Source organism: Apis florea, unplaced genomic scaffold (genome assembly GCF_048593485.1).
Source record: "Apis florea isolate Af1SG1 unplaced genomic scaffold, ASM4859348v1 contig_2272_pilon, whole genome shotgun sequence".
Taxonomy (NCBI): domain Eukaryota; kingdom Metazoa; phylum Arthropoda; class Insecta; order Hymenoptera; family Apidae; genus Apis; species Apis florea.
Window position 1 is genome coordinate 1,010,850 of NW_028256549.1, and position 15,794 is coordinate 1,026,643.

The window sequence follows — 15,794 nt, forward strand, 5'->3', positions numbered from 1 at the left end:
TGATATCGCGATCGAACAAATTTCGATGAACAAACGCATAATGATAGGTAATGGAATTGGAATCCATTCCATCATCAATTTCCATTCAACGATTCATCTCGATGAATTGAACATCAAAGCGCATCGAAAATACTACTTTCCCAAAAATAGACAGAGACTCGATCTTCCTCCTCCCTCCCTCTCTCTCTCTCTCTCTCTCTCTCCATTAACGAAAATGGAAGAGTGTTGGAATCGGCGATTGTCTCCTGGCCAGGAGAGATTAGACGCCGATTAATTCTCGCGATAACTTTTAGCAATCAGCGTAAGTGGTGGGGAAAAAGAAAAAAGAGAAGAAAAAATGGTGGACACGTGGTATATAACCCTTTGGGTGCGCGTGCGGATCGAAATCGATCAACACAACTGTCGGTTCCCGTGCTTTTCGCCGGGAATCCGAAACGAACTCGTCGATCAATCGGCGCCGCGGCCATCCCGATCGTGCGAGCCGTGAACGCGCTTGTTCCAACGTACACCCAAACATTCTCCCTTGCCTCCCTTCCTTCTCTTCCTTTGTACATCGCAACGATTCGAGAACGAATTTTCGAAGCGTCCCCGAGGACATTCTCTCTCTTCAGTTTCTTTATCGATCAACCGTGGTGGAAAAGATTCCTCTTTTTTTTTTTTTCGAGTAATTCATCGGCCATCCGTGAAATAGCGGCGCCATTATATCGTCAACTTCGTTAAACGAAGGGGAGGAGGGCAAAATCGTGCCATAAATCTAACTATTAACTGACCCGTCACTCTATTAACCCACGTGCAATGGAATCACGTCACGCGTGTGCGCGTGCGCTCCCGTAAATTCTCTTCTCCATCGCTTTCGAGATCGAACGCGACGTTGTTCCACCAAACCTTGTTCTCCTCGCGTCGGTTCTAATTCGGTGTCAATCTTTATCCAATTCAAAAGGAGAAGTTTTCGTCCATCCACTCGCGCTTCGGACTGGCGGCTAAAATGGCGGCGTGGAGGGAAGGAGGGCCCTCCTCTTGGCGAGGAGGGGAATGGCATTCGAGGAATGGCGGCTTTCCTGACAACGGCAATCGCGATTGGTCATCCTCTCGTTCATTTTCCACGTGCCTGACCTTAAACGGTGTTTAATTGCCGCTCGCGCGTTTCATCGTGCGGTCGCTCGAGCAATGTTGCCTTAGCATCCACCTAATCGTTCCTATTGCATTTCCCAACGAAAATCGAGATAATCGCATAACGAATACGTTTCTCGATTCCTTTCCTGCGATCAAGTTTGTTCGATGTTCGTAGAGTTAATTAATAATCGTGGTTGGTTCGGTTCTGGTTTGTCAACCTTGTTCCCCTTTTGACAGATGCCGTTCGTTCGACGAAAATCAACAAAATGGAAAATTATACCACGATTATTCGTTTATTATTTGAAACGAAATTTGGGGCCCGCGATCGTTCTGAATATTTCTTTTCTCTTCCTCTTCTCCTTTTCTTCGCCGTATTATTTCTTTTAATCGAGAATTAATCGTGCAACGGTTGGGAGAATTTGTGCAGGGAGAGAGAGGGGGGGGGGAGAGGTGTAATTGCCGATGTTGCGAGCGAGATGAACGAAATACGATTAACACGGTGTGATGAAAAGTTACGTTAATAGAAAATCTGTCGATGAAATCTGTGACAAATTGTCCGAGTCTATTTCTTCGGAAATGGCAATTTGTGAGGGCGCGCATAAACTACGTGTTCGAAACGAGTTATTAGTTCTCTCGTTACTTTGAAAATTTCATTTAAAATTAGTATGAGAATTAATCTAGCCTTTTCCTTCCTTTCCTTTTTTCTTTTTTTTTAACAACGAACCGTCTAATGAAAGTTTCTTTGCTCGAGACAAAATGGAAGAAAGGGGATTGCACTCTTTTCTTTCCAACGATGTTTATTGCACGGTGGTAGATAAATTTGTCCTCGAAGCCAGTATTCCGGAATCGAAGGAGGAAAATTCGAGGAGCGATAATTTCATCGCGAGGACGTTTTATTCAAAACGAAGCGTAATAAACGATTCTCGATCCAATTTTCGATTATTTATTCAAGTATAATAAAAATCTCGATAAAAAAAAAAAAAATATCGCACGATATTTTATTTTCCCGCCTTTACCAACGCACCAACGAAGGATATTGATCAAAAAAAACGCGTTATTTAGATAAGGAAAGATCCCTATCGAAAACGTTCCATCTCGTTCCAGTTCTTGGATTAAACGAAACAAGGAAACGAGGCGTACACTTCCCGCCCGTTATTTATTACACGGCTTCCAATAAATTCGCTGTGAAATACGCTACACTGCCAACGTACCGCTGTATGATGCGAGATTTATTATAACAACTATATACATATATATATATATAGAAACAAAATGAAATGAATTGCCGTTTTGAAAAATACGAGATAATTCTAACGAAAGGTATATGTTAATAGAAAAATATCATCCACTGTAGTTATTTGTTCCAATACGCACACACACAGTGGCCAGTTTCCTTATTACAACATCTATAGACAGAAACGAAATGAAATGAATTGCCGTTTTGAAAAATACGAGATAGCTCGATAATTGTGACGAAAGGTATATGTTAATAGAAAAATATCATCCACTGTAATTATTTATTCCAATACGCACACACACATACACAGTGGCCAGTTTCCTTATTATAACATCTATAGACAGAAACGAAATGAAATGAATTGCCGTTTTGAAAAATACGAGATAATTGTGACGAAAGGTATATACGTTAATAGAGAAATATCATCCACCGTCGTTATTTATTCCAATTATTCCACACACAGAATAGCGGAAGCGCGACAGATCGAAATGCGATGGAACGTCTGACTTTTCTGGCCAGTTTCCTTCCAATCGTCCTCCGAGTGGATTGGTCGAAATTTTCCTCCAACGTTTTCTTCCATTCGAATATCGTACAGCACAATGTTACACCGACACGTATATTCTTCGCATCCGTACTTTGGATCTCGAAACTTCTCTCCCCGATAATTTCGTCGAGCGGGAAGAGAAAATGATGTTCGAAGAATACGAGGAGTTGAGAAAGTAAAAATTATCGTATCGAAACTTTTCCGTCGTCGTTATACAAAACGCTCTCTCTTCGCGGCGATGAACCGTGATAAATCCGGGGAGGGAATGGAACGAGGGAATTTAAATTGCTGTCTCGACGAATTTTTACGTACTTACGTGTATTTTAACGACACGTGTTCCATAACGCGGATCTAATAGGCGGCAAATTCGAATTTACGGCGATGGGGGGGGGGCAGCCACATTCTGCGCGCGCGCGCGCAATGCATAAATGTTTAGGGAAGGTGTTAAATATTTATTAAACGTAATTATGATTTAAATATTTATGGTATATCTGGCGGGTATAAATTAGCCGGCGAGATATTAATTTAGACGAGGTGCGTTTCGTCGCGTTTTTTACTTTGTTCCTTCCTCCGAAATGTAATTCTCTTTGTGTTCGAAAAGCGAAAAAAGGAAAAAAGGAAGAGTCACGTAGCAGTACGTAGTGTAAATTTTAAGTGTAAATTTATTATATCACCGTGTCAAAATTTAAATAAAAATAAGCCCTGATGCTGCAACAAGATAAGACTTTTTTGAGGGGGGACACGTTGTATACATCTCCTTCTTACCTTCTTCCTACATTCTTTATTCATTTTTCTTTTTTTCTCCGCTCTTGCATTTTGTATATACCGACAGCAATTGACAGCAATTCGTGAAACAATTTATGAAAGGGAGGCAGGGTATAAAATCGCAGGTAAAACAACATTTGAAAGGATTCAACGCAAATGCAACGTCGTACATTACGTGTTATACGTGTATAAATCTCGTTTGGAAATAGCTTTATACCCCCGGGTTTAAAATGCCTGTTTCATTCCCTAAATTCGACTACGTTCGCGTGAATTTAAATGCGCTTTTATTGTAGAAAAAAAAAAATCCCCCTCCCCTCGATATCCCTCCTTTTAAAATCCACCCACTGGAGATACCTTTTTTTTTTTTTTTTTTTTTTCATAATAAGATGGGGGGACAAACACGCAGTCGCGGATTTTTGATCGGCGCGTAAGTAACGTAAATTTTCTCTCTTCGTCAACGTGTTAATTATGCGACGACATATCTCACGACTGTTCGAAATTATCTATTAAAAATGACGTCGTTCCATTTTCTTTCGAATTTACTTGCGATACAAATGAAATAAATATCAAACTCGTTGCGAGAAATCTATCTACACGAATATATCTTTCATTAAAATCGACCCACTTGGAAGATACCTTTCTCCTTTTTCTCACAATAAGACGAGAGAGGGGACCATCCATGGACCGTCCATTCTCCGGAAATTTGGAAAAATTTCAGAAATCCCTTTCGAAAAAAAATTTCAAACAATTTGTTTCCCCGCGAAAATTTCTCGCACGCCGAAAAGAAAAAAAAAGGGGGAGGGGGAGGAGGAAGGAAGGAAAGAATTCTCCATTAATTCCAGAACTACGTCCCCGGAGAAAGAAGAAGTGGCTTTAAAAGAACATCCAGTATCCAAGAGAGCGCGATATTTCTCGCGAGGGAAAAAACACGCGAGGAAAGGGAGGGGGATGAGCGAAGAGGGTGTTGAAAAAAGGAGAAGAAAGGAAGGGGAAAAAAAAAGGGAGTAATAAAAGAATGGGGAAGAAACGGGACAGAAACAGTGGAATTTTTCTCCCCTCCTTTTTTTTTTTTTTCTTCTTTTAGAACGAAAACGAAAGTCACGATCACGAAAAGGAACGTCGAGTGTTATCGGTCCTCGAGTTTCGCGAGCGTTGAATATGAAAATTGAAGGAGAAGGGAAGGGAGGATAGGGAAACGCATCTTGTCTTCCGTGTTTCTAACCGGGACGTGAAATCAACAGCGAATGGAAATGCACGGGGTTGGGTCCCACAGGTGAGGCTTCCTTTGTCGGAGGGAGTGAAAAGTTTTCCCATTGAATATGTTTTATGCCACGCGTTGTTGGTGGCCGTCCACGTATCCGGAGAATTGAGGATAAATATGAAAGCGAGCGAGACTCTCTCTCTCTCTCTCTCTCTTTTCTCGAAAGTGGCACACCTTGCATTGAATACTTGGAGACTAAAGATTCAGAGAATGGTAATTATCCAAATTGAAGCAATTACTTCTTTGAGTTTGTTACGGTCTCGGATACGGTTGATTAATTATTTCCAACTTTATTCCGATGCAACGTTTCTCGATTTAATCGATCGAACGAGTTCGTTAAAAAAAAAAGAGGGAGAAAAAGACCCACTCCCTGAAGCGCGCGATCATCTTGAACAACACCTTGTTATCGTGAATTTTCAGCCTCGAACAAGTTAGGATCGCACGCGATCTCGATCGAGAGCACGGTCACTTCTTCCTTGATAACGTAATCGAGTACGAAGAAGAAGAAGAAGAAGAAGAAAAAGAGGGAGAGGAAGAATCGCTTCTGAGCATCCAAGCTGAAAGAAAGGAGGAGAGGAATTAACTGGCAGTAGAATTATTTCAATTCGCTGTCATTTAATTTAACCGTTCGTTATTAATGCACCCGTGACGTTCGTTTCGCGCATACAAATCGCGTCGTTAAAAAGGAACGAAGAGGAAAAAGAGAGGGGGAGGAGGATATATATATATATATCTTTGAATACACTCCTTTTAACGGCATGATAAATCCGCCTTCCCTCTACGAAAGAAAGTTATAGATCTTTTGTATCGTCGTTTTTACCAGGATTGCGCAACATTCGTACTTATTATAGCCGGTTCAGCGATCCGGGTGGCGGGCGAGGCGCGAAAATTTAGTGGCTTCTTCGAACACGATTCAAATACTGCCGTCCCGTTGCCCGTTCGACCGTTTTACTTTAACGAACTCTCTCGATTTCTAACGATCGCGCGCGTTAATATAAACGAGGCGACGAGTTGGCGATATATCGGCGGCCGACCCATCCCGTTATCGCCAATTCCAGAAAATTTCTCGTGGAAAATGTTCAGGCTGTATACCAGACTCTGGTGTACGGATATTTCGATACAGCGGACAATAGTTTCGTTCAAAATCATCGTATTCATCGTCGAACAGCAGTCGAGTAATTATCTCTTTTTCCTCGAAACGGCACAGGTAACCAGTTTCAATTGGTTTTTAAAAGCAATTTTAATACGATGTTTCGAACGATACAGTTTTTATAAACACTTACAAAGATGGATGGAATAATTAAACAGAATCCGGGAGCGACGTTGTTTAATTAACGGTAATCCCAGAGAAGGAGAGAGGGAGAGAAATATAGAGTAACGTAGGAAAAAAGCGAACTAGAACGTTCGCCTATTCGTTTTATCGCATCGTCCGTGTGAACCCCTGAAGCGTTGTCCACATTTCACGATACGCCTCTGTATTTATGCGAATGCATAGGAGGAAGGGAGAGAGAGAGAGAGAGAGAGAGAGAGAGAGGGAGGGAGGGAGGCATTGCTAATGCATATGAAAAAGATCGATCGAACAACGCCACCGGCCTGTTTCGGCATCGTATCGAAAAACAATTTGTACAACAACGGTTCTCCAACGGAGTACTTTAAAATATTACACCGGTTTACGGGTGTTTCGACACGGAGCTGTGAGTATTTCTCTTGTAAATCGAAACTTTCGCGCACCACGCAACGTTTTAAACGTTGAAAAGATCCAACTTTTGTTAATTAAACGGATTGGTTTTTTTTTTTTCTTATTCGATCGATTTAAATTGTTATCACGTTTGTCTTCTTACATTTCCAAAATTTCGAGTTCGTAGTTTTTCTATTTCTAGAGTTAGAACGAATCCAACTTTTGTTAATTAAACGGATCGGTTTTTTTTCATTCGATCGATTTAAATTGTTATCATTTTTGTCTTCTTACATTTCCAAAATTTCGAGTTCGGAGTGGATTTTGCATTTCTGAGTAATAATTTTCTTTTTTTTTTTTTCTTTTTTTCTTTTTGACAATTCGACGGTCGAAATTCTAGAGCCAGAGAACGAAAACGAGGTTCGAGAGTTTTCTTAATTTGTAAATGATTTCGACGAACTGGTATTACGCGGAGTGTACAAGCACGCAATTTAGGATGGTTGTACATGTTCCTAATTTTGGGGGAACCGTTGCCGCAAGTCCTAAAACCCATTACCGATCAGATCTGTTCGAATCCGGTGTACACGAGTTTACAATGTGTTGATCTAAAATCCGAGATCTAATTAAAATTTCAAATTTCCTGCAACTGGAACAAAATTATCCGACTATTCCACAAACGATACCTCGCTCGCATATTGTAATTTTAATTAATAATCGTATCATCGTTAAAATATCCCACCAACAATGTATCATCATTCGAAAGTAACGATTCGAATATTTTTTTCTTTTCCTTTCTTCCAAAAAGGTGATCGTCGTTAACGATAAATGTGACACGCATTTGCAGTATTATTTAATTTTAATATCGAAATCGAAAATGACCAAGTGTAATTATTATTCGGTATTGTTGTAATATAATTGATATTGATCGAAATTATATTATTACCATTAATAGCATTAATTATCGGCACAACAAACTTTGGTTACAAACGAATTGAAATATCACGAAATAACCGAAACCTCGTTGCAATCGATGCAACGCGCAATTTGTATCGAAATAAATAGTGTATATAAAGAAAGAAAGAATACGAATAAATGAAGGTGAAAAAGGTGAAAAATTTTAATTTCCAAAAATATTTCCCGAAATACACGGATAATAAACCCGTATATTGTTTATCTCATGAATTCGTTTAAACGCGATATTTATCTTGCAAATCCGTCGAAATACAGTAAATACAATATTTACTTTGTAAATTTATTTGAAGATAAACGGTATCGCGCAAAGATTAAAAATATTTACGATCCATAAAAGAAATAAATACATATCGTTACTCACTGCCTCTTCTTACGAAATGAGCCACTCGCTCAAAATTTCGAACGAGTTAATTAATTACAATATTTTTGCGATATATAGATAATAGAAACGAATGTATGCAATTGCAAGATTTCGAGCAAAATTTGTCGACGAAAATTTTATGTAAGATAAAAACGCGCGTATTCGAAATCGCTATAATAATAGAAAAAAAAATATAAATTGTTGCAGATCGCAATATCTAGATTTAAAATACAACTTTGCGCTTGATTATAATCTCTCGTAACAATATGTGTGTGTGTGTGTATATATATATATATTCTGGATCACTCGAATGATCTAGATAAATGGGAAAATATCGTGGTAAATTAAATTCTTGGCCAATGTCGTTTAACGACATTTTCGAACTCGATTCGGTTGTTGCCAATTTGCGCATACCTTGTTTTCACACTAGGCGAAGGCAACAAACTATTTCGGTTGATCTCAAATATGCAATTTGCCCAAATTACGGTAATCGATGATAATGAACGTGTTGTCAATGTTACTCCCCAATGATGATGTATCGCGTGTTACGCTCGTTTATCTCGAATAATAATTCAGCTCGGCACAAATCTCATCATCATATCTTCGATTAAATAAACGGCCCCCCCTTTTCTTCTCTCCGGAATTTACAGATGCGAGGGAGTGGACTCGTTGATGGCGTACGTGCACATAGACAGAAAGAAGGAGAAAATAGATTCGTTCTGCGGCGAGAAGCCGGCACGGCCTATCATGAGCAACGGACCACGCCTCTCTTTGGAATTTAACGGCATCACGTCATCCCGCCAATCTCCAGGCTTCAAAGCTGTATACACGTTCACGGAAAGTGAGTACCGACCACACATTTCTATTTCCTTTCTCCTCCGTTTTCGCCTATCAACCACACAGGTATTTCGTATTGTCGCGTGGCCTATCTCGCGAGACTCGTTGAATTTCTCACGAATTTCTACGAACTTACGACGAAATATAATGCCGTACGAAACGTTTCATCAAATGTTGATCTATTAATTTTTAAGCGAAAATACAATTTTTCTTCAATTCTAAAGAACTTAGGAAATTCGTTCGGTATTCGCATCGATCGAAACGGCACTGGCAGTCGAGCGCAAAGGGTTAATATATCATACGATAAAATTATCCGTATGCACGCGTTACATATGCACGTTCAATCCGAATTCTATGATTAATTATCTGTTTCGCCATTACGATCAGCCTCGAGATCGCACCATTCCAGATTCGAATGGTGATTACACTCGTATTACATATCGAGAAGCGAAGATATACTTTTGGAATGTGTTTACGAGGCGAAATGCACGATTCGATTTTTTCCTTTACCCTTCCTCTTCATCCCACGAGTGGTCGTCGCAACGTAGATGATGATCTCCTTTAAATTTACATTTCGAGTCTTAATCCTTATTAACTTGCAGAAATTGCTCCACTTTCCGGGAAATGTATTTCAAATCGTTATCCACTCGAAACGTTCGATCTCCTCGTAAATTATTATCGGAATATAAAGAGTAGTCTCTCGTGCATCTTGTTCCCCCTGTAAATACGTTGATCCTTATTACGACACATTTGAACCGACGTTATTAATGGTTCCGACGTCGGAATCTCCTCTTCCCGATTTTAAATTTCACGTATATATATACAGGGTGTTTATAAAGTTCGCATGCGTGAAGGCTTAATCAACGAGTTGCAAAGCGTTTTAAGTTTACATTGGAGCGAGGACAACAATCACGAATTCCAGCGAATCGAAACGTGACGAAGCTCGTTCGAAATTAAATTTTCGCGGCGCGAAATAATGCCTCGTAACGACTCTTATTTACACTCGTTCGAGGACAAACGTTTAACGAACGAATATTAAATTCGATCGAAATCGCGGTCGAAACAGACTCAAGATCGTGAAATATCCGGGGGAGGAGAAAACGATTAAGAATCGTTTCATTAGGAGAAGTGCTTCGTGCTTTTTGCTAAGCGCATTTAATCTCCAGCACGAGAAATTTCGTTCGTTCGATTATCGAGATTTATATATCGGGGGAAAAAGTGGGGCGTGTCGCGAACCCTCTCGTTTCCCTTCTCCAATTTTTTCCCCCCTCGTTCAATTTCGCTCGTATTTGCTCTTTAAAAAAAGAGAGAGAGAGAGAGAGAGAGAAATCCAAATTACAACGTTCGATTCGCTCCTCGATACATGTATCCCAGACACGAAGAATTCCTCTCCTCTCCTCTCCTCATTTCTAATTCACCTCATTTCCTCGAGAGGAATAAAGGCAACCTCTTAATCCTATCCACTTTTACTTTTATTTCCTTTCCACAAATTTCTCCTCTCCTTCTCGTCTTCCCTCCTTCTCCTCGCCAACGTTCCTAAATTCTAGGATATCGTCAGTCGCCGTAAATCGGCTCGACGTGCAAAGATAGACGATACGCATCATTGAGAATAAGTTATCTGGATTCGCGCGACACCGAGACGATACGTGACGTACGATCTGTGTGTGTGTGTGTGTTGCACGCACGGGTCCTGCGCCCCGTCAAAATTTCAATTTCCGTTGAGCATTCTATCGTGATGGCAATGTGTCTCTCTTCGTACGGCCGTTCATCATCCGCAACCGTGCAATGCCCGCGAACAAATGGATCGCGGAAACAGCGTTTGTCTTTTCCTCGTGTTGGCTGTATAAAAAGAGAGAAGAAAGAATTGTCTCACGATCGTAGAGGAATATAATCGAGACGAATTACTTGCTCGTAATTTATTTAGGTTAAGTTTCGATACGTTAACCAATTAGAAATTTCTTTTAAACTCTTCAGTTCATAGTCTGTGTCGTACTGTTTTATTACACTTGATTTATTACAGTTAATATAATTTCTAATTTGATTAGATATATTAATTAAAGGAAGATACCTTTTCTTTTTTAGGTAAGCAAGCGACTCGTAATTTCAAATCCATTCGTTGTCACATCAACGAGGAATCGATTAATCGGTTGCGTGAATATATCGCGTATGATAGTTATTTACTTCTTTGTAAAATGTCCCCGTTTGTTGTTTCACGTTGCGCATCATCGACGAAATTTTTCATTTCCGCCTATCTTCCGTCTAATTAATCCATCGTCTAGCTTTCGCATCGTGGATTTGAAACACATCTACAGTGTGGATTAAAAATGGATGAAAGGATCTATATACAATATGTATAAAAAAAATTTTTTAAATGTCGAAACACCGTTTTCTCACAAATATATTGTAAATTTAAGCGAGAAAATTTTCAAAGTATCATTTTCCATATTCCAATTTCTCCCCCGATGTTTCAACAAACATTGCCACAAATTCGAGCGACAAATTTTTTAAAACCTACCCTCCATTCTGCAAGGATATTTCATCGCGCAAAGTGGGGGGCGACAAATTTAAGCGACAAACTTTCGAAATCCACGCGAGGATATCTCTCTATCCAAGAGGATCTGCTCGAATTTCTTCGAACGCTAAAACTATAATTTCCTACCTCCACTACTTTTCGAATACACGGTATTAATTTTAACGGACAAATTTACCGTGTTAACGGCCGCTATCTGTCTATACACACATATATATATATATGTGCGCACGTGCAAGCGTGTATTGTTGGCCAAGTTCCGGCCAGGTAGACACGGTTCCTATTATCGCGTAATTGAAACCCGAACAAACGGATTTCGAACGGATTCACAATGGCGGGTGGGGGAGGAGGAGGGTACGCGGCCGGCCAAGTTCTTCGTTTGAGTCAACGTTTCGCCCCCCTCCTTCCGCCTCCACAGAGAAACGTTAACGATAAAAAGTTTCTCTTTAATTGCTACGGCGGGATATCCTTCTGGGAAACTTCAAAGCTGGATATCGTCCGTGAAAAAGCCGGACGCGGGCTCGAGGATCGTTCATAACTGGATTTCCAGTGGCCGGTGAACTCGTCCAAGCCTAAATACAGCGGCGTTAATCTCGCCTCGATCCCCTTCGAAGAATGTTTCGAATCGTTGAAACGATTCGAGATCGAGAATCGGTTGAAGTTACTCGTCGAAGCATCGGTCGTCCAATCAATTTTTCAAAGCGCGACTCGCTCGAGTTTGCGTAAATTGACGCCGGTGAGTTTCCGGAAATCTCGTCGGGTCCACGGATTTTTGAAAAAACGAAATGGAAACGAGATTGTCTCCCTCTCTTCTCCTTCCCCTCTACTTTTATTCTCATTGTTTCTCGGTTTCCAAGCGCAATTCGCGCGAATGGAATTGCTAATGCGCTATGACCAGCCAGCTAGCTGGTGCTCAACAGAGAAGAACGGATCGAACAACAAAATATCCCCTCCTTCCCTTTTTTTTTTCATTTTTCAAAACGTTTAAACGACGCGGGGAATTTAATTTTAAAGTGAAAAAAAAAAAAAAAAAAACGTTTCGTACGATATTTGATATTCATTCAGGGAGGGAAAAAAAAAATATATATATATACGATATTAACACTAAACCTACCGACATTTCATGTATTCCTACCATGAACGATCAAATGAGCGCTGCGAAAATACATTTGTATCTTAATATAGAAAGAGATTTTTAACTAATTGGATGGATTAAACAAAATATTTTTCTGATGCTACAATAATGCGTGTAATCGGTTATATCTACATCATCGAATTTTCTGCTATTGTAAAGTCATATGTACGATACAGTAACTTTGTGCACAAGAAATTGTAAAGGAAATTTCGAAAACGGTCGTTTGAGTACCATTTGCGTGGTAGGTTTAGCGTTAATAGGAAAAAATTGAAAAAATTCGGTTCTGTTCTCGAATCGATCCCTCTCGAGAGAAATTATGGAAATCGACGATAACGCACGAGTAAGTTGCCTTTTTATCACCGTGGTAATTAAACATTTATTATAATCCCGTTTTGCTAGTTTTCTTCCCGAACGAACGCATTCTCCGCGCTTCGACTCGAAATCGACTAGAAATCACCGCTCTCTCTCTCTCTCTCTCTCTCTCTGTTCCTCGTCAACGCGAAACTCCATTTCGCCTAATCTGATCGGCGATATATTCCTGTCGCCGCGTCGGGAAAGGAATGACTCATTTTCGGAGGGGAGGGAAAGTCGTCGGTATTCACACCCGTTGAAGCGAGGGGGGGTCGTCGTCGACGAAACTTTCGGGATTCTGGTGCGAGCTTGGAGTATCGATAGAAACGGATAGGAGGCCGACATATTCTTGCCGACGTTTTTCCGAAAACTCGAAAAGAGGAGATGGATTTACGAAGTCACCGAGGACAGAGAGAGAGAGAGAGTTTCGAAAACAACGCCTGGACGCGCGCGTGTATCCATCTTTCTCTCTCGCGCGCGCCAAACGTCGAGAACTCGCGCACACAACGTTTCAATGCAACCCTCGTATTTTTCGCTTCCAAACTTGGAACGCCGCCCTCGTTCCGACGCAATATACCCGGCTTACGCTGCGCTCCTAGCCAGCGCGAAATTTTAATATTTCGGGGGGAGGAGGGAGAAGAAAGAGAGAGATTATTATTTTCGAATCGATAGCGCGAAAATTAAATATTTCGGGGGGAGAAGGCAGAAAAAAGGAGAGATTACTATTTTCGAATCTTTAATATTTCGGGGGGAGGAGGCAGAAAAAAGGGAGAAACCACTATTTTGGAATCAAGAGCGCGAAAATTAAATATTTCGGGGGGAGGAGGCAGAAAAAAGAAAGAAACCACTATTTTCGAATCGATAGCGCGAAAATTAAATATTTCGGGAGGTGGAGGAAGAAAAAAAAGGGGATTACTATTTTCGAATCTTTAAATTTCGGGGGGAGGAGGCAGAAAAAAGGAGAGATTATTATTTTCGAATCTTTAATATTTCGGGGGGAGGAGGCAGAAAAAAGAGAGAAACCACTATTTTCGAGTCGAGAGCGCGAAAATTTAATATTTCGGGGGGAGAAGGCAGAAAAAAGGAGAAATTACTATTTTCGAATCTTTAATATTTCGGGGGGAGGAGGCAGAAAAAAAGGAGAAACCACTATTTTCGAGTCGAGAGCGCGAAATTTTAGTATTTCGGGGAGAGGAGGGAGAAAAAAAGAAAGAAACCACTATTTTCGAATCGAAATTTTAATAAAATTCGGGGGAAGAAGAGAGGAAAAAAAGGGAGAAACCACTATTTTCGAATCGATAGCGCGAAATTTTAATATTTCGAGGAGAGAATGGAGAAAAAAGAGAGAGATTACTATTTTCGAATCTTTAATATTTCGGAGGGGGGGGGAGGGAGGAAAAAAGGGAGAAACCACTATTTTCGAGTCGAGAGCGCGAAAATTAGCGCGAAATTCTCCGCGTTTGAAATTTGAAACAAGGGTGGACAGAAAGTAGAGGAAACGTAATCCCTTGAATAGAAACGTTCGAATGGGCGAACGTTTTGCATTCGGCGGGGAATTATTCCGCGCGAATAACGAAACGAGGTGGCGGCATGGAATCGTTATCGTTGATTACAATTGCAAAGTTGGGGAGAGGGAGGGCGGCCAGACACTCCTGGGGAACGAACCAACCAACCAACGAAGAAAAGAAGGAAGGAAGGAAGGAAGGAAGGAAAGGCGGCCTCTCCTCGAACTCGCGGAGGAATCGGATCTTTTGTAATGCAGATGACGATTTATGCCGCGGTTCATGCCCCTACGGAGGGGCAAAGTGTGATAAACAACCCTTACGAAACTCAAACAGGTGTAGTACACGCATCGGTACCGTTTCTTAACCGCCTGACTTAACCTCGCCCCAAGAAGAAGAAATTCCACCTACGACGAAAGTAGACGTAAATTGCCGGCTCGGCTTATATACTTCAACATTCTTCGAGCCTGGGTATTATAAAAGTTCTTGCGAAACTTTATCAATTTAACGGATTCGCCGCGTGTATCAGGGAAGGGAAAGGGAGGCTTTTCCCCCCTCCAACGCCGCTTTCAATTACTCTTTCTCTCGCCGAGAAACGTGGGCAAGCGTATTCAAGGGAAACTGGGTGTCGAAGAATACATCCACGGGACTCGATTGTGCGAAATCACCCGTTTAACACGTTCGTCGGCCAGCGTGATTTCGTCGAGTTCCTCCAAATGTTACTCTTGGAAAGGCGTACGAACGATGAGCGGAACTAGTTTCGATATTTTTATTTTATATCGGTTCCCAGTTTTCATCAACTAGTTCTGTAACACCGAATTATTTTCAGTGCCTCTACTTCTACTTCTTCGTTTCAATTTTAAGTATTTTGGTCTGAATACAAACCTCTAATTGGCAACTTAGTTCTATATTATCGGTGGTAATAACTCCTATGTTATCATATACGATATAATTTTAGATTTAAAATTGTATAAAAATGCAGAGTGATTCGCTGACAGATCATACTTGTCCCTCTCTTCCGTTTCTATTCTATTCTTAAATTTTAAATTCTGTGATACTCCAAAGTATATTTTATATTTATATTTCGGTGCTTATTCATATAACATTCCGGAATGTTCTCTTCTTACTTGACTGATCGACAACCTTCTTAAATACAAATGTGAATGGTTAAAATCTTATTTTTCTCCAAGAAGAAAGCGTCACCCATATATAGGCGACGAACGTGTTAATTACGCAATTAGAACGAAAATAATCGAGTAGCGCCTCGATCGTTGCGAGCCTATTTATAACCCATTCACTGCGGCACCAAAAATGTAGAAAAATCGGCAGTCGAGAAGGAAATGGTCAGCGAAAACGTGAATATCGATCTAAAGCTAAAATCGTATCGTAACGACACGCCTCTCGAAACGAGAATTTTATTTTATTCGATCAAACGACGAAAGTTGCGATCTCTCGTCGCGCAAGTTGTTGCGTTGTAGTTTCGTGCGAAACGATTTCAACGATTGGAAGAT

The 15,794-nt window shown here is 40.6% G+C and overlaps 1 protein-coding gene and 1 long non-coding RNA gene across 3 annotated transcripts in view; one reads left to right on the forward strand and one right to left on the reverse strand.

Moving 5' to 3' along the window:
- Sol1 (CUB domain-containing protein Sol1) overlaps positions 1 to 15,794 on the forward strand; it is a 314,064-nt gene that overhangs the window by 273,096 nt on the left and 25,174 nt on the right. Inside the window, exon 10 of one of the 2 annotated variants that reach the window (XM_086902370.1) lies at positions 8,579 to 8,769. The exons of the other annotated variant lie outside the window; for it this stretch is intronic. Within the exon in view, the coding sequence (XP_086758496.1) occupies positions 8,579 to 8,769 (191 nt within the window). The remainder of the gene's footprint in view (positions 1 to 8,578; positions 8,770 to 15,794) is intronic. 2 annotated transcript variants of the gene reach the window in all.
- On the reverse strand, positions 10,216 to 10,895 carry LOC147658374 (uncharacterized). Its single transcript, XR_015290530.1, has 3 exons — positions 10,834 to 10,895; positions 10,671 to 10,757; positions 10,216 to 10,604 (listed from the first exon to the last, which is right to left on the reverse strand). It is a non-coding gene; the product is annotated as an uncharacterized LOC147658374 (long non-coding RNA).